Source organism: Mauremys mutica, chromosome 1 (genome assembly GCF_020497125.1).
Source record: "Mauremys mutica isolate MM-2020 ecotype Southern chromosome 1, ASM2049712v1, whole genome shotgun sequence".
Classification (NCBI taxonomy): Eukaryota; Metazoa; Chordata; order Testudines; family Geoemydidae; genus Mauremys; species Mauremys mutica.
In genome coordinates this window covers 132,051,107-132,070,761 of record NC_059072.1, presented here as the reverse complement: position 1 = coordinate 132,070,761, position 19,655 = coordinate 132,051,107, and the positions used below count along the sequence as shown (strand labels likewise).

The 19,655-nt window shown below is 42.6% G+C and overlaps 1 protein-coding gene across 6 annotated transcripts in view; it reads right to left on the bottom strand.

Moving 5' to 3' along the window:
• The window catches only part of CCDC91 (coiled-coil domain containing 91), a 341,433-nt gene that overhangs the window by 182,778 nt on the left and 139,000 nt on the right, over positions 1-19,655 (bottom strand). For all 6 annotated transcript variants that reach the window (XM_044996321.1, XM_044996330.1, XM_044996304.1 and 3 more), the window contains one exon: positions 9,359-9,436. In XM_044996321.1, the coding sequence (XP_044852256.1) occupies positions 9,359-9,436 (78 nt within the window). The remainder of the gene's footprint in view (positions 1-9,358; positions 9,437-19,655) is intronic.

Genomic DNA, 19,655 nt, shown 5'->3' with positions numbered 1-19,655 from the left:
AAGTCAGTGCACTTTGATAAACACACTGACAGCTGCTTAATTCATACAAGTATTATTTTAAATTAAAATGACTAGATGCCTTATGGGATACAACTTTTATCACACTTGGGTCAATGGCTCAAATTTGGCTTATGCTGGAAATTTTCAATAGTTTTCAACGGCCTACCCAAAGTGAGCAGGTAGTCTCAATCAGATTCCTAGTTGACAAGTGACACCACAGACACTACCATCACAACTGTACTCTCTCTGACAGTCTCCAGAGAGACAAAAAGGAGTAAGTGGGGAAAAAGAATGAACCCCCACTCCCACAAAGGTCATTGCTCCAAACCTGGCTTGAGGCACGTTGGTGGGGCAAGTCTGGAGAAACCTGCAGTGCCAATGGCCATGCTGTAACTACTCTGTGGACTGAAACCTCCAGTTTCCAGTGCTTGCAATCTGCCCATTTACATGAGATTCACATTATGGAGTAAACCTCAATATTGATGCAAAAGGTCATTAAGAAAATAATTATACTTTGTTCTTATAACATTAGGTTATTACAAAGTTGCCACAGCCCTTATTGAATTCTAGGATACAATTATTTTAATTCACATGATGTTTAGAGAATATCATCGCTTATGTGCTTATGTTTTAGTTGGTTACTTAAATATATGGAATCTTCCTAGGAATCTGCTTTTTGTCAACCAGGGACAGACCAAAAGCATCAAAAATGACACTTCAGTCATAAAACTTCCAAGTGTATTCACACAAACTCTGGAATGCAGCCTTATAGCTTCTATTTAGCTTTAACATTCTATACGATTTTCCTTTATATACCTTTCAAAACATAGTATAATCAGCAGTAGTTATTGTGACATTTACCTTACATAGAATATTTGACAGGAGTCTAACTGCAGATTGTAAATGCAAAAAGATAGGTTGCAAATTCAGTCAAAAGGCAAACAAACCTACAAGCGTGTCTTATCGAAGAGCGAGACACATCCTCTCGTATAAGGTACCAGTTTGGTATAGATATGATCCTTATCTCAAGACAACCATCTAAGATATTTTATGTTACTAGGAAAAGATCGGATTATGTAAAAGAATGCAAGGATGTTCTTCATTCAGGATATTCAAAGATAAGAAAAAGTTACTCACCTTGTGCAGTACCGATGGTTCTTCGAGATGTGCGTCCCTGTGGGTGCTCCACTTTAGGTGTCGGTGCATCCCTGCGCCAGAGATTTCTCATAGCAGTACTCGGCCTGGGGAAGGGTGTGCACAGGAGTCGTCTCATGCAGCCGTTGGCACCTCCTGTAGCACGCGCTCCCCCGACCGTCCCCTCCGTTCCTTCTCTACTGCAGAGCTCAGCTGTGTGAACTCCGAACTACAGGGGAGGAGGGTGGGTAGTGGAGCACCCACAGGGACACACATCTCGAAGAACCATCGTTACTGCACAAGATGAGTAACTTCTTCATCAAGTGGTGTCCCTGTGGGTGCTCCACTCTAGGTGCTTGTAGAGCAGTACCCCACCAGGGGTGGTAGGGGTTCGGAGTTATGTATAGGTGTGTGATAAGAGCACTGTAAGGCCAATGATAGCGTCTGAGACAAGGCCTTGGGTGATAGCGTAATGCTTTGCAAAAGTGTGCTCTGATGCCCAGGTTGCAACTCTACAAATATCAATTAAGGGGACACTGATCAAGAACGCAATTGATGTTGCCATGGCTCATGTTGAGTGGGATCTGATGCCCATTGGGGGGGGTTCTTTGATGCAGGCGGTAGCAAGTTTTAATACAGGTAGAGACCCATTTGGAGAGTCTCTGGGTCAATATTGTAGAGCCCTTGGAGTGCTCTGCTGTACAAACAGTCTTGGTGACTTGTGAAATGGTTTAGTTCTGTCAAGTAGAAGGCTACATCCCATCTGACATCCAGCATGTGCAACGTTGCTTCTCGGGAGTCATTATGTGGTTTGGGATAGAAGGCAGGTAAGTGTATGGTTTGGTTAATATGAAAATTTGTAGCCACTTTGGGCAAGAATTTTGGTTGAGGACATAACATGATTTTGTCTTTGGTAAATACAGTGTACGGTGGTTCAGCCATCAATGCTCCTATTTCGTGGACACGTCTGGCAGACATGATTGCCATTAGGAATGCGACCTTCATTGATGTATGAAGGAGCGAACTGGTTGCTAGAGGCTCAAAGGGTGGTCTTGTGAGACATTTGAGCACAAGATTCAGATCCCATGGTGGTGCCGGTTGGCGTACTTCTGGGTACATGTTCTGTATACCTGCTAGAAAGCGCCGTGTAATCAGGTGAGCGAATATTGAAGCCCCTTCTATCTGTTCGTGGAGGGCCATCATGGCAGCGAGGTGTACTTTAATAAAGCTTATGGCTAACACTGTTTCCTTTAGTTCTAGTAGGTAGTCTAGGATCACAGATAGAGGCGCCGAGGTCACGTCCGGCTGTTTTTGCTGACACCAAAGGGAGAATCTTCTCCACTTGTGATGGTTAAGTATTTCTAGTGGTGAGGCGACAGCTATTTAGTAATATTTGTTCTACTTTCTCTGAACAGTTCAGTTCCCCATGTTGGTACCAGAGAGGAACCACGCTTTGAGATGGAGTTTCGCTGGGTCTGGATGGAGTGTCAGGCCCTTGTTCTGGGACAGGAAATTTGTCTGGAAAGGCAGTGGTTGTGGGGCACAGACTGCTAGACGTGAGAGGTACGGAAACCAAGTCTGTCTGGGCCATGTGGGGACAATGAGAATCATGTATGCTCTGTCGAGTCATATCTTGCGGATGACCCGTGGGATCAGTGGTATCGGCGGGAAGGCATACATGAGTGATGTTCCACGGGATGAGGAAGGCATCCCCTAATGATCCCGGTGCCAGGCCTGCCCTGGAGCAAAATAGTGACATATGTGATTTGTCACTGAGGTGAAAAGGTTGACTACTGGGAGACCCCATTTTTGGAATATTGTGTCAAGAATATTGATTTCCCACTCGTGTTCCTGTGAGCTGTGCCTGGTGAGGTTGTCAGCTGTAGTGTTTTGGCACCCTGGTAGGTATGATGCTGTGATGTTTATATTGTTGCTGATGCAGAAGTTTCATAAATTCAAGGCTTCTATGCATAGTGAATGAGACCTGGCTCCTCCTTGGCGATTGATGTAAAACATGCACGCTGCACTGTCGGTGAGAATAGAGATTGAGGTTTCTCGTATGAGTGGGAAGAAGTGTTGGCATGCATTATGTACCATGCGGAGTTCCAGGAGATTGTTATGTAGTTGGGTTTCCATAGCAGACCACTTGCCTTGTACATTGTGGTGACCCAAGTGGGCGCCCCAACCTATCAGGGAGACATCTGTTGTAATAGTCACTGATGGGGGGTCTTGTTGAAATGGAATCCTGGAGCATACATTCCCTGGCTGTATCCACCATTATAGGGAGAGGATAACCTTTGGTGGTAGTGTCACACGTCTGTTGAGAGAGTGTTTGTTGGGTGCATAGACCGTGCTCAACCAGTGCTGCAGACAGCACATAGGGAGTCTGACATACTTTACTATGAAAATCGTAGCTGCCATATGTCCCAAAATCTGAAGGCATATCCTCTATGAAGTTTATGGGCTGATGGTCACCGTGGAAATAAGATTGGTCAATGTAGTAAATCTTTGTTTTGCAATATTGCCTTGGCTTGTATGGAGTCTAGGTCAGCTCTGATAAACTCCAATTGCTGGGTTGGTTCCAGGATGGATTTCTTTTCACTTATCTGTAGACCTAGTTGGTGAAACAGGTCTATTGTGGTCTTCAGCATGCCTGCTATTTCTTGCCGGTTGGCATCCTTGAGAAGGCAATCGTCCAAAGAGTGGAAGATTATGACTCCATTGCGTCGTAAATGTGCTGCTACTACCGCGAGTGTTTTTGAGAATACGGGGGGAGCAGTGGACAGTCTGAAGGGAAGAACCCTGTATGGGTAGTGATTGGGTCCTACTGTGAACCTCAGGAACCGTCTGTGTGCAGAAGTATTGTACTATGTAAGTATGCATCTTGGAGGTTGAGGACTGCAAACCAATCCCCCGCATCTAGCATTGGGATTATTGTGGCCAGAGTGACCATTCTGAACATGTGGTTGCATACGAACCTGTTGAGTTTTCGGAGATCTAAGATTGGTCTCCATCCCCTCTTCTCTGTCAGGAAATATTTGGAATAAAACCCCCTTCCTTGGTATTGATGTGGTACTGGTTCTATAGCACCCAGCAGTAGGAGGTGGTCTACTTTCTGTTGCAGAAAGTGCTTGTGAGAGGGGTCCCTGAAGAGGGACAGGGAAGCGGGGCGGGTAGGGAGGATGGCTGTGAAAGGAAGGGTGTAGCCAGATCGTATCATCTCCAAAACCTATTGATCTGTGGTTATCACAGCCCAGGCACGGTAAAATGTGCATAGGCGGTAACCAAAATTGTGGGATGGGTATCTGTTGGCGCTAGAGGTGTGGGGAGGTCATGCATACCCTCGACTAAGACTTCAAAATTGTGGCTTAGATGTAGATGGATGGGTGGATGAGGCCTGGTTCTGTGAAGCTCGTCGTCTCTGAGCCCATTGTTTGGGTCTGTTCTGAGTGAAGTATCGTGGTTGTTGATGGTTAAACGAGGTGTCTCATGACCTCTGGTATGGTGTAAAATGAGGGCGTTTGTCAGGCAGTGGGTTATGCCTAGTGTACACAGTGTTGCTTGGGAGGCCTTCATGGTATGGAGGACATGCTCTGTTTGAGATGAGAATAGTTTAAGCCTATTGAAGGGAGGTCCTCCACTTTTAGCTGTAGTTCTTTTGGAATTCCTGAAGCCTGTAACCATGATGTTCTCCTCATAACCACAGGTGTTCCGGTTATTCGGGCAGCTGTGTCCACTACATCCATTGAGCCTTGCAGCGCTGTGCGGGTTATTAACTGACCCTTGTTGATATTGGCAGTGAGTTGAGGATGCTTATGCTCAGGGAGGTCCTCCACGAGCTCTTGTATTTTACTATAGTTAGAGTAGTCATAATTTGCTAGTAGAGCAGAATAGTTGGCAACTCTAAGCAGAAGGATGGCTGACGAGTAAACTTTCTGCCCAAAGAGGTCCAGTCTCTTGTGTTCTTTACCTTGCAGTGAGGAGCGGAAATTAGGCTGTTTGGCTTGAGGGTGTGAAAACAAAAATTTTATGCTAAAGTATTTCCTGTCAGCCCTTTTGTTGGTGCGTGGTGCCAATGCCTGTGTTTGCCATATTACCTCTGCAGGCTCTATTATAGCCTCATTCATGGGGAGGGCAATCTTGGTCGATGATGCTGGTTGTAAGATTCTTAACAACTTATGTTGTTTCTCCTGCACCTCATGTAAGGCAATTTCTTGGTTGTTCGCTACTCTTTTGAAGAGTTCTTGGAACTGTTTCAGGTCATCTGGTGTTGTAGGGGTAGACGGAGTCACTGCTTTGTCTGCTGCAGAAGATGAGTGTGGGGCAGGTGGTGAATCATCCAGGTCTGCCTGAGATAGTACCTCTTCCTCTTCTCTCTCTGTCTCAGGGGGGTCAGAGGTTTCTCTGTGTGGTAATGATGGATGTACTCTGGAACCTCTTGTTGCTGGGGAAGGGAGACCAGAATAGGGGTTCTGGTATGTGGGCCAAGGACCACATTGTGGCCATTGCATGGGGTAAGGTGGTCATTTTCACTTGAAGATGAAAACCCAGTTGTTCCTCAAATGTTTAAGATGGAATAACCTTCTTTGGAAATGTATACTTGCAAATGGGTTGTATCTAAATGCAAGCCTTCATATAATTGCTTGATACCACTGTTATAAAAGTAGTAACATGTTTTATGTACAAACATAGTGAGATCATTTGATGCTATAACCAATTATTAATGGAAGAAGCCACCTGTGTAGAGAAATATTTATATTAATTGGGAGTTGCTTAAGCATTACCAGATAACTACCTCCTTAACCAAATTCAAAAGCAAAAGTTTCTTTTCCAAAGAAAGGTAAGAACAAAGGACAACAACTTATTTGACAACTATTAAAGTTTACAAACACTCTAAGAATTATTTATGTTTAAAAGAAAGACTATTTTGAGTGATGAAAGACTTTTACAGAGAAAATAAGGAGATTTTGGACTCATTTGAAACAGAATTTCAACTCTTATTAAACTCTGGTGTAACTAAAGGGATATTTCAGAAAATGGACTAAATAAACGAAACAGTTCAAACTAACTTTAAGGATGTTCTGAGAATTTCCCACCACAAAGATAAAAGTAATTAGACCCCTGGTGCATATATGTTAGGAGACTGCACAATCATGAGTTGGAGATACTACCAAGACAATTCCATAAAGGTGTTTAGCCAATGAAAGGCAGTGGCTGATATTTGAATCTAGCAAACCCTGAAAGAGGTGCATCTTCCTTCTTTAGTGAAATTATGGAAAGAGAAAAGTATAAATCTATCTGACAAGCAAGCAGCAACACCCTCCTCACAATAGTCTCCTAAGCTCGGCCTGCTCAGCATCTCTACAAGGAAAAAAAACAGCAGCAACCAGACAACCAAGAAGAACAAAGGAGCAACAACACAGCATCAAGAAGTAACCTCCAGACCAACACTCCTCCCCAACATGATGATATCACTAAGACTTCAGTATCACTGATGAGATGGTGTTTGCAAAAGGACTGGGTAGGGACTAGAGTTCATTTTTTTCTTGTAATAATTTTAATGTGATATTGAAATGCTACTGTAATTTAAGGTACTAACGTATTTGCCTCTTAAACACCAAATTGTTCAGATTCTGTAGTCCTGGAAAGAAGTCTAAAGATAACCATTTTAAACAGAAAAAACTGGGGAATTAAAGTGTATTTAAGATTCTTAATAATCATTAATTTATCTGTTTCAAGACCATTCCCTGAATGGCTTTTTTAGTAACTGAGTTAAAACTTTCTTCAATTTTCGAAGATTTACTTATGATTACTTAACTCTGACCATTTATAAACTGTTTCAGATATCCAGAATAAAGCAAACAGAATTTACTATGTGAAGATTAAATGAAATTATGCCAATCTATAATAAATAAATAATAATATACACTGAGACAGAACTCATTACTAATTTTGGGAACAATGTACTTTGTTTTTAAGTTTACCTACAGAAGAGCATCCTCCTGAGAACAGACCCCCCACTCTCAGAGATGTAATCTCTGTTGAAAGCTCTCCACAGAGACATACAAAAGAGGCCATAAGCGTAGTAAGCACTGTTTATAATTTTTCTTTCATGTTTTATATTTTTTCTTTCTTTTTCAGAAAGAAAAAGAAAGAAAGAAAGAAAGAAAGAACTTAATAGATGTGATAATTTTACTTATTTTTAACTGTGGTGTCCCTTAAGGCCAGGCAAAAAATCCCAGGTGACTAAACCAGTGGGAGTTACATCCCTGAATTGGGATTAGGAGAGAGAATTATTAAGATTTGGACTATCATTTTTTGTTTCCCTAAATTATAAATATTTAGAATAAAATGTCTTGCTGCTCAACAACTTAAAACACCACATGTATAAAGATATTTCTAGGTTTTTAGAAAAACAAACTGATTAAACAAATTCTATCATGTGGCACCAGAGTAACATCTACATGGTTCATCAGCAGGGTCGGACCCTTTAGCTCCACCACCTCTACCACTTGAGCTAACAGAGCAACTGATGGTGTAGTAGAAGATTGTCATCCTTAATGTGGAGCAGCAGCAGAGGCGGTGAGACACGCACTTTGGCAGTGGGTTTCACAGATATTTGATGACATCAGAGGAATGTTGTGACTCAGTAATCTTGGGTTCCACCCCAGACTCTGGAGGGAAGTATACTCTAGTGGGTAAAGACTTCTGCCCATTCCCCACAAGCCTGCCCTCCTTCTGCATTGTCCCAGTCCTGTCTCTTCCCCACCCCTAGTTCCTTGTCAGTTTCTTTGCCCAGCAAGTCCTAGTGTCACCCCACTGGGCTCACTATCCAAGTCCCAATTTCTCCTCCATTCACATTCTATCCCCCTCACCACATCCAATCTCAATCTCTTTGCCCATCCAGTCTCAGTTGTCCCATCCTGGCTCCTCATCCAATCAGTCTCTCCCCTCCCCCAACCAACAGCGATTCCTAGTCTCCCTTCCCAGCCTCCTCAACCAAACTCAGTTTCTCCCCTCACTGAGACTTCGCCTCAGACACACTCATCCGTGGCTTACTGTCCCAAGCCCTTTGCTCAGCCAGTCTCATTTTTCCCCCCTGTATCCCAGCTCCTTGTCAGATCTGTCTCCCCACCTCCATTTTCCCCCACACCGGTTCCTAGTCCTAGTGTCCTTGTCTAACCAGTCCCAGTTTCCCCTCTTTTTGCTAATTCCAATCCCAGGGATCCCCACCCTCAGCCAATTTGCTGCCAGCCCCTCCGTCTCATTTCTCTCATTACAGCTCTCAGTCCCAGACTCCCCACCCCCAAGTACCAGTCTTCTTGCCCAACCTGTCCCAGTTTCTTCCCCACCCTGATCAGATTACTTGTTCCAGTTTATTCCTTTCCCTCCCCTCTTATACAGCTCGTCCCCTGTGCATTTGAATAAGACCGCATCCTCCTGCATGTTGCCTCGGAGCCAGCATAGGGGTCATTGACAACACAGAAGAGAAAGGCTCTTAGTTCCAGTACCTGGATCCACCCTGGCCTAGAGTGGCAATTGAATGGGAGTAGCCATTAAAAGGGAAAACCCAGCTACACCTAGCTCCAGAGATCATGCTCAGTCACTCTGTGGAGATAGCACATATGCAGTCTCGTCAGCACTAGGAGCAGAGAGCTCAACCTTGGTCAATGGCAGAATCTTCATTCATAGCAGCTAAAATCTCTGAAGTCCCGACTGAGCATGTGAGAACTACAATTTTTCAAAAGCTTGTAACTTGGCCAAATTTGGGCAGATTTTTCATGAGTCAGCAAAAGGCATATGCATCCCTGATACAAAGGCCACACTCATGTCAAGTTTCAAGTCTCTGCTCCATAGCATAGGTGCATTAGAGCTGTTTTAAAAAAAAAGTTTCCAGATTTATTTATTTTTAACAATCAGCAAAACAAGGTATTTTTCTTTAGACTCATGGTCAGAAATGGTTGAACCATTTTGGCTGAAATGTTTAAAAAATAAATCAGCCTGAGGGAGACATGGAAAATTTCAACCAAATGGTCAAAGTTTGGCAAAGTTATAAGCAACTTAAACAGGGTCTTATAATGGGAAGAGTTGTGTAACCTTAATAATAGGCAATACTACCAGCCCCACCTACAATAAGGAATTACTGGTTGAGGTCCTAATTATCTAAATATAAATATGAAACTAAAAACAATATCACATTAACTGTCCTGATGGGGCAATTTACCTTAAATTCTTCCACAATAATAGTCAGGGCTTCATGTCCAGCTTTCCTCATGTCTTCTAACTCAAGCTTGTGTTTCTCCTGTAAAAAAAAAATGTAACGATTATTATACAATAACTACACGAGGTTAACAGAATCATATAAATTGAGATGCAACATCCAGTCAACCAAGTACACCTCTTTCCTAGTACAAGATTGTTCCTCATATTTACTGATGTTTTGTGCAAACTTGATTTAAAAGTCTCAAGCAGCAGAGTTTCTATCACTTCTCTTTAGATACTATATTCCTGCCCTCCTCAATTCAGTGCAAAAAAGTCATTCCTAACATTCAGCTTAAGTTTTCCATTTCTTCCTATTACTTCTCCTTGTTCCATACTAAATACTTCTCCATTCTTTATATTTATATCCTTTAAATAGCTGAATACCTATTGTCTTTTTGTTATTATATCTATTACCTTAATGCGTTTGTAGTTTCATGACTAAGATGTTTTAAATTTTGATTCTCTTTTGCCTTAAAAGGAGTTGGGGTGGTCAGTATCTCTCTGGATCAGAACTTTATGACTTGCCTCAATTCAATCCCTCAAACCCCATGACTATTTTTATTACCTATTTTTTAACTCAGGGAAAGGCCTTGCTATGACAGTTTCTGTGAGGAGTCTTGTGAGCCTTCTAGAAGACTTATAAAGGAAAGCTTTGGGCCTGATTCTTTCATCTCTAGTCTGCTTAAACTTTGAACAGGGGAAGTATAATTTGTAAGATGGAGATCTTTCAAACATTCATTTGGAGTAGCCTGGAAAATTCCTGGAAAGACCTCAACAGACTTTACAGCTAAGCTGCCTTTGAATTCTGACTTGTTGGGATGATTCCAGAGAATCTATTTATTCTATTACTGCTGTGATTCTGAACTATGAACACTGGAAGTCACTTGTATGTATATTTGCCTTTTAACCATTTGCAACTCTCTTTTTTCCTTTTATTATTAAACCTTTAGTTTTGGTTACTAAAGGATTGGCATCAGCGTGATTATTGGGTAAGATCTGAGACTCACTGACCTGGGGATAAGCGTCTAGTCCTTTGGGATTGGTGAATCAGATTGTCAGTAACCCCTCACTATATGGGATGCCTACCGGGAACTGTGTTTGACTTCTTGGTAACCAGAGTGGTATTACAGAGGAGCTGTTTTGTTACTGGCTTGGTGAATCTAAATATAGAATAGACCACCTGTTTTTGCAGATTGTCTGCCCTATTTCTTGCAGTCTGCCCTGAGTAAGGCATTCTCAATGTGGCCCATCCAGGCACTCGGTCACAAAGGACAATTATACGGCACGAAAAGACATTATTTTTTTTAAGTGCCACAATGTTCAGTGATTTCATGTTTAGAGACCGTACCAAATACTTTACTCACATAGAAATATTACATCTTCTGCATTCCCTTCATACATTAACAATTCTAACAAAAATAAATGTTGGTGAATTAGGGGAAGCACTAGAAGATGAATGGAACAATATAATGTTCACTGTATCTAAAGCATCTGTCAGCTCTCTGTAAGCTGAGTTTGCAATTTTGGCATCTTGTTACATCTTCTGTTCTTTTTGAGATAGTAACCGGGATCAACACTTTTTTTTCCCCCATCTGTGCCTGATAAGAAGGTTGAAACCCTTTCTCCCCCACCCCCAAACATGGGTCTTGCTACAATGGTCTACTCTTGAGATTAACCTATTACAATGTGCTGTTTCACAGATCCAGTTGGGCTCTCATTAGGGTTTTAAGCCTCTGGAGTGTGGGGGGTAATCTGTGTTCAGGAAGGCAAAGCTCCCCAAATTTGTATATGCAGTTCCTCTCAGCTAATAAAAATGGCTGAAGAGAGACAACAAATAGAGCAGATTCTTCCCTTTTTATAGCCTTGCAGTCCCCTCTGTTAGCTGATTATATTCTGCCTCAACATGTGACCACAATCGCTGACCAGATGATCCATTGCCTACTTACCTCCCCCTGGAGGTCAGACTTGAAAATCTGGTGTACTCTGGGTGACAGCCCTCTCTTTGTCTAGGGTGCTAAATTTGAATAGGTGGTCATTAAAGTTTAACAACCTTCTATTGTCAGCCCTGTACTACTGTCCTTTGGAACTTCTATCCATCACAGAAGTAAAAGACTGCAAAAGCAAAGACCTGGCTTACACTCAAAATGGAGTTTGCAGTCTGGCACACAATGTTCATAATCTCACAGAATATAAATTGTGCAGATTCTCCAAATCATCACAGCTGTATCTGGAGACACGTTTTAAATCCATTTGAAAATGTGACCTCCAATGCAGAACAACACTCGTCAAGCAGGACATCTTGCAATGAGTACACGACAACCTGTGCTACATGACCTGCACTGCTACTTATTGCTTTCTGGGCAGAATTTGAAGAGTTGGCTTCAATTTATAAAGTTCTAAATGTTTTGAGACATATTTACTTGAGATGCCAAATCTTATGTGCAATATGCCACAGTTGCTATTAGCAAAAGCATTTAATTGGGAGCCCCGATACGTTAAGAGAAAGGGTCTACTGACCAATCATTCTCCCTAGTGCCACCTTGACGCTGGAATCTCCCTTCTTAGAATGTTTTTGTGGGGTTGTGATCTTTGGAAAGATTATGAATGGAGATGTTTTGCTCATTTTAATTAGTTAGAAACTTTTTTGATGTGAAAACTACTGTTGATTTTTTATTTCCTAGTTGTATTGTAATTGTAGAAATTGTTTAAGCACCTAGGGTTAAGTTTTCAAAGATATTTAAGTACCTAAAAATGCAGATAGTTGTCTAGTGCGATTTTGAAATGAGCACCTAATTCCCACTGAAGTCATATGGGTAAATAAATACCTTTGAAATCCTGGGCCCTAGACCAGGATGTATTTTATGTATTTTTAATTTATGAAACATTTTATTGCCTAATAAATGTTTATTTCATCAGTTAGATAGTACATCATGAATGCCCAACTAACACACATTCACACATCCTCTTCCAGTGCAGAACAATGTCCTATGCAACAAAATATTTTTCAAATTAAAGAACTGTAATAAGTATGTAAATTAAAATATAATTTAATACAGATACTTTATGTACCCAAGTGATAACAGATTATAGTAAGTGAAAGCAGTATTTAATTAAATTTAAACATTTTAGTTGTTTGCTACATCTCTAGATTTTTCAGTAAACAATTAGTCTGAATCACAGCTTTTCACATTGCCATACCTCCTGATCTATATGCAGCAAAAGTATTTGGATACTTGAAGGTAATCACCTGTAAGAATTTTACTAGCAATATTGAATATCAGACTCAAAGCAGAAGATTTAATTGCGGCCGGAGGGAGGAGAGGATTTTAATATGCAAATGTACTACTATGTTTAGATAACATCACATTGGGACTGTAACATCTGGTTGTATAAGTCAGGTCACATCATGTGATTCATATCAATGACACCACATGCTAACTCAGACATTTTAAAAAAAAACACACTTGATATGCTGAGAACTAGAAACTTTCTTAAGTACAAAAGAATAGAATCTACTGTATGGGGGAAATATGGTCCAGAGCTTAATATCCAAAACTTCACAAGCCATTAGCAAATTAAGTTAGCTGTAAGAAGTGAACATGGGAAAGTGCAGAAAGCAAGCATTTCCATGCCACTGTATCTTTGATCATAGATATGGAGACGGGGACTGTGGGTAAAGATCATTTTCAGTAACAATTCTGGCAGAATAGCATTGGAGATAAAATGTTATGAATTGAAAAAGCTTTAAAATAAAAATAGTTAAAGGGTCAAGACAGGAAAATATTTTTTCAAAGATCATTTCAAATACATCTCAAATGTAAGTGAGCAATACCAAGATTGATGGGATCAAAAATGTTAGTTTCACTGTGAGAACATTTGATCTTAGTTTATAAGATCAGGTCCCCTCTTTGGCTCGAATGGAGGCATCTGAAAAATGCAAAACAGAAGAATGACCACCAGGGTGCCCCATAAACTTCTCTTCCTAGTGAATCTTTCAAGTTTTAATATAAAATAACTTGTTCATACCCATATCTAAGCAATACATGCTAAATCTAAACTAGTAACTCATGCCCATGGGATTATTACATTCAGATTAGGTTATAAATAGTAATATGAAAATGCCAGATTAAGCAGATGAGTACCGTATATACTCGTTCATTAGCCCATTCATTTATAAGCCGATCCCCAAAAATGGATAGATAAAAATAGCAAAAGCCGTATGACCCTTTCATAAGCCAACTCTATATTTCAGGGGTTGGCAAACTTTGGCTCCTGGCCCATTAGGTTAAGCCGCTGGAGGGCCTGTACGTTTTGTTTACCTGGAGCGTTCACAGGCACGGAGCTCCGCAGCTCCTTGTGGCCGCGGTTTGCCATTCCCAGCCAATGGGTGCTGCAGGAAGTGGCGCCACTTCCTGCAGATCCCATTGGCTGGGAACGGCAAACCACGGCCACAAGGAGCTGAGGAGCTCCATGCCTGCATACGCTGCAGGTAAACAAAACAACAATGTATTATTCAATCCAATGATTCCATAGAGCAGTGGTTCTCAAAGCCAGTCTGCCGCTTGTTCAGGGAAAGCCCCTGGTGGGCCGAGCCAGTTTGTTTGCCTGCCATGTCCGCAGGATAGGCTGATCGCGGCTCCCACTGGCCACGGTTCACCGCTCCAAGCCAATGGGGGAAGTGGTGCGGGTTGAGGGATGTGCTGGCTGCCCTTCCCACAGCCCCTACTGGCCTGGAGCAGCAAACCGCGGCCAGTGGGAGCCGCGATCAGCCGAACCTGTGGACGCGGCAGGTAAACAAACCGGCCCAGCCTGCCAGTGGCTTTCCCTGAACAAGCGGCAGACCGGCTTTGAGAACCATTGCCATAGAGTTTAAAATCATCAAATTTTGGTGTATACCCATTTATAAGCCGACCCCCACTCTATGAGGCGTCACTTTTTTACCAAAAATATTCGACTTATGAATGAGTATATACGGTACTTTAAAAAATTATGCATAATTTTTTTGCAAAAATCAAGGCGAGATGGATCACTGGACATGCTAGTGGTGAAGAAGAAAGGATAATATGAATACAAGTATATAGGGGACAAAAATAGGTAGAACCCACAAAGCTGAGTACCTCCTAGACAAAAGCTGTATCCAGGCATCCCTGCAAGTCAAGCTTGTAATGCTTGGTGAGTGCGTGCCACCTTGCATATTTTTTCAACCAACACTTTAGATTTAGCTCACAACATGGGCTGCAAATATATAAGAATGTGCTTTAATTCCTTCTGATGGTGGCAGGCCTTTTATTTTTTAGGCTTGTTAAATACAATTTAATATCCTCATGGATACAGTGTTCTTTAGTGTCTTCTGACCTCACCACTTCAGATGAAAAACAGAGGAACAGAAAATGAAACACTCTGAATTTTTGGGTTTTGGAAGGGTAGATCTTGACTGATCGTCTAACAAACAAGTTATGCCGAAGTAGTTTGTTTTTTTTTGTGTGTTGTGGACAGAAGGGTGGAATGGAAACATCCAGTGATCAATGGAATACAGGGTTTTTCTTTCATATGAATTTGTCAGAAGCCCTGTATGACTTTGCCCCTAGGGAAGACAGCACTTATGTTGATCCACAGTGTGTATCAGAAATACTAATTTGATTTTAAGAAAATATAGGGAAATTGGAAAGTGGGTCTGAAAATGACTCAAGAACAATTCTGAGGTTTCATCTCAGGCATATGAGGATTTTAGGTGGTTTTATATTCTCTGCCTCCTGAAGGATCTTTAAGTGTGATCAGCCTGACTTTGGGGAGCAATTTCTGTAAGTTTTGGCAGACCTCTGATGAGACTCTTGCTGTTCCATTCCTTTATTTGATCACTACTTCAATGGAGGGAATGATCCAAGGAAGACTGAGATTTGGAATGCTACTAACAAACAAACCTGTCTTCTGGATGCTCTCATTTGTTTCTTTTTGCTCTCTCACAGCTGGAGACCCGTACCAAGATGTTCATAAGTGAAGGCACAGGCTCGTTATGATGTTCTGACTAGAACATTTGTAAATGCGCTGGGTGACACAGAGCCTGAAGAGGAGGCATTTTGTACTGAAAGTTAAAACATACAGAAACAAACTGTAGGAAGTTTCAGCATTTCTCAGCCCTTTCAGTTTAGTGACCCCTTGTTCAAAGTTAAAAAAAAAAAGAAGAAAAAAAAGTGATCCCCTTATATTTACTACAAAAATAATACAAGAATGTAACAATTATAAGACTACATAGATTGTGTTTATTTCATGAAGTTGACACAGAATCATGACTTTGATGGCCAAATGTGTGTGGGCAGTGGGGTCACAAGTGTTTTTTTTTTCTTTTTCTTTAGATTGCAAAAAAATGTTCAATACCTTATGGCCTCCTTGCTAGCCTTTCATGAGTGCCTGGGAGGGGCTGGGTGGGTTCTGACCTACTGCTTGAGCAACAATATTGTATCTTTTCAGAATGTGCAGCAGGCTTCTGAGACATCTATTGAGGTTATGCCCATTCAAGCAACTATAGAATGTGTGTCTAAGTGCTGAATTTCTGCTCTCTCATGTGCTTATTCAGGGCCATTAGGTTGAGCACTGTTCTGACCCCCTCATGCTCTCAAGAACTGTAAAGAACACCAAACAGACGCATATTAATCTCTCAAAAGAGTGATACCCAGTGCCACAACAAGAATACATAAGGCTATACTTAAATGTACAGAGCAGTCTAATGGTGTTCTTTTCCATTTAGTCATGTGTTCTTTCAGTTGAGGACCTATAGACTGGAGGTGGAACTTTCCCAGGCTAGCTAGAAAAGAGAGAGATGTTCAGCAACTAGATATTGACCCTCAGTGACTAAGTGTGCAGTTGCCATGTCAACAGAATGCCAACTGGCTGCAGCTGAGGCAAAGAGGAAGATCCTTTTCATTGTAATATTCAAAAAATAGCTTTTCCCTTCAAAACAATTAACAAGAAGTACTATACATCGAACCAATATATGGGCTGTGGTCAGTTCCAAGTAGGGAAAATTTCCAGTCCACATTTCTAGGTATTCTCTTCCCTCAAGGAGACCTGCACAATCTCTACCACTTCCAAGTAGTCAAAGTTTCTTGACTGAGCCTTCTCTTCCCAGGGAAGTCCATAAAAGCCTGTGAACCCAGTTCCCTAATAAGCCTCTAGAGATGTATGTTGCCTAGTTAGTACAGCTGCCTCAGAAGTTTGCCTCCTATCCTTTCTATTCTGTTCTCTCCTCAATATTGAAGTTGGAGGGCTCTTCCTCCGGCAGGTGTTAGAGGTGAGACTAATTTAAATCCCCATCTAAAAGACAAAAGTGCCAACCCCTTCATGATTTGGCACAGTGCCTCATCACAGAATATTCTGTGATCTCTGGAGTTCTGTAGGGAGAACATAGAATTTAATGTATATGTTTTTAAAAGCTTGTATCTGAACTGTTACTTTTTTCCTCCTTCCTTACAATAAGATTGATCCTCTGGACCTTTCCTTGGACTGCTGGAACCAGGGCCGGCTCTGGCTTTTTTGCCGCCCCAAGCAAAAAAAAAAGGGGGGGGGCGGAGCGGCAAATCAGGAGGGGAAAAAAACAAAACAAAAAAGCCTGTGGCGCGGCCGGAGCAGCAAAGTCAGGGGAAAAAAAACAAAAACCCCCCTGCCGGGCAGCCGGAGGCAGGGTGCAGGGGGACTCTCTGTGCTGCAGACGTGCAGCGGAGTGCGCACCCAGTCTAGCGGGGAAGGAAGGGGAGGGAGCGGGGGAGAGAGAGAGCAGGGGGGCGGCCCGGGCTTCAGCGGGGCGCTTGTTCCGCGGTCCCGACCACTGCACCGCCTGCCGGGAGGGCTCCGCTCCGCTCTAGTCGGTGGAGAGGGAAGAACGGGGGCTGCCTTGCCCAGTTTGCTGCAGGGCGCTCCCCTCCTCCGCACTGCCGCCCCCTACAGGGCGGCCGGAGCAGCAAACCAAAAAAACAACAACCCCAAACTGGCCGTGCTGCCCTGCGTTTGGGCAGCATGCCGCCCCATAGAATATGCCGCCCCAAGCACCAGCTTGCTCAGCTGGTGCCTGGAGCCGGCGCTGGCTGGAACCCACTGGTGCTGAAGAGATTTTTTTCCCCGTAGCATACAGCCAGACAGTGTTCTTTGTAACTGCAGCTGGCAGAATTGTGTGTAGGCAAGGGAGAAAGGATACCAACTGAGCTGAACTTTTCCTCTTCACCTAGTTCAAGCTGACTCCTTTTATTGTACCCAAGAGCAGAAAAAGCAACTAGAGTACCCTCACTGGTTATGGGTAGGATGCCTTGAACATACAGTAAGCATGGGAAAACTACTGCTCCTTAGTTTTGCAGCCAATGGGCTGCTGTTGTCTTTGCACTCCATATGGAAGAAAGATAGAAGCATGAAAAGCTGAAAGGACCAGGAGAAGAAAATTTTAGTGAAAGGAGGATAATGATGAACATATCTGAAGAAAAAAACAATCTTCCTAAACTGCCTCACAGACACGTCCAAATAGAAACCTCTGGGAATGCCATCCAATGGCCACCCTTCTGAATTGCAGATTCAGTTACCAACTGTCACAACCAATGAAGGGACCAGACATACCAATTGAAAAGGGAAACAAGGTTTTATTTCAAAATAGCCTTCAAACAATAACAACGATCAGACCACCAAAATGAATGCATCAATAATATTACAATCCCAGCTCTTAGGCTGTGCAAACAACACAAACAAATCGAGAGCACTCTACACTGTGCACTACATAAATGAACGAATAATTAATAATACTGCCATTAAGCTGGTGAAAGAGGCTTGGTCTCCCAACTATTTTGCTCTTGTGCTCAGGCAGAGGATTGAAATTAAAGGAAGATGGAAAAATCTTTCATGAGAATATCAGTAATCATCATTTGGAAAGGAATTCAGAAAAGTAATAATGTTAGAATGGACAAAGTTTGGAAATCTGCAGCAGCAATCAGTATGAGGCTGCACTTATTAGGGAGAAATAATATAATGGATGGAGAAAATACTGGTTAGGACAAAGTCCTTAAAATATTGTCTGGTATTATTAAAATATAATGGAGTAGTAATAATCCATAATGAAACATCTTAGCCCCCCTCAGGACAGTTGACATTCTCTGTTTACATAAAATTAGTCATGAAACATATTAAAAATATGTCAGTAATACATTAAACCAAATCCATGTTATAATAAGCTCAAAATACATGTTTCTATAATGGCTGGGAAAAGATCAGTGTTATCACATAGAATGGTAGCTACATGTTGGTGCTGACTCTGCACTGCCTTACAGATGGTATGCAACTCCAGCGTTAAACTGAGTTGGAAGCAGCTACTTTAGAAAGTGACACGCTTTCACCCTTCTCAGTTACAGCACTGCTGCACAAGCACAACTGCAAGTAAGAACAATTGTCTGTATCACCTTTTTGTCTAAGCAATTAAGTCTAATATATCAAGATTTCCACCCCCCTAAAAATTAGCGTTTTTCCACAAGAAATTCAAGTAACTTTTTTTAATAAACTTAATAAATGCACATCAAGCTCTGTACCAGTCAATATAATTGTATCTCAGTTGTGTTTTGACACTCTGGTACTTTCATATCTCCCACGGGGGCAAAGCAGGAGTAACTCCACTGAATTCAAAGGAGTTAAACCAGTATGAAACAGATGTGTGAGGAGAATTAGTTCCATCATGACCAATGAACATACACACTAGAGCAGGAGTAGGCTTTTTGGCCTGAGGGCCACATCAGGGTTCTGAAACTGTATGGAGGGCCGCGTAGGGAAGGCTGTGCCTCCCCAAGCAGCCTGGCCCCTGCCCCCTAACTGCCTCCTCCTACTTCCCCCTCCCTGACTGCCTCCCTCAGAGCCCCCGACCCATCCAACCCCCCTTGCTCATTGTCCCCTAACTGCCCCCCCGGGACCTCACCCCCTATCCAACTCCCCCCAGCTCCCTGTCCCCTGACTGCCCCAACTCCTATCCACGCCCCCGTGCTCTGACAAGCCCCCAGGCCTATGCAACCACCCCCTCTCCCCTGACCGCCCACTGGGACGCCCTGCCCCTTTATCCAACCCCCCCACACACACACACACTCCCCTCGCCCTTACCATGCTACTCAGAGCACCAGGACTGGCAGCCACACTGCCTGGACGGAGCCAGCCACACTGCCGTGCAGTCTAGAGCACCGGGGCAGGCCGGCAGCTCTTGCAGCCACGCTGCCCAGCATGAGCTCGCAGCCCCACCGCCCAGA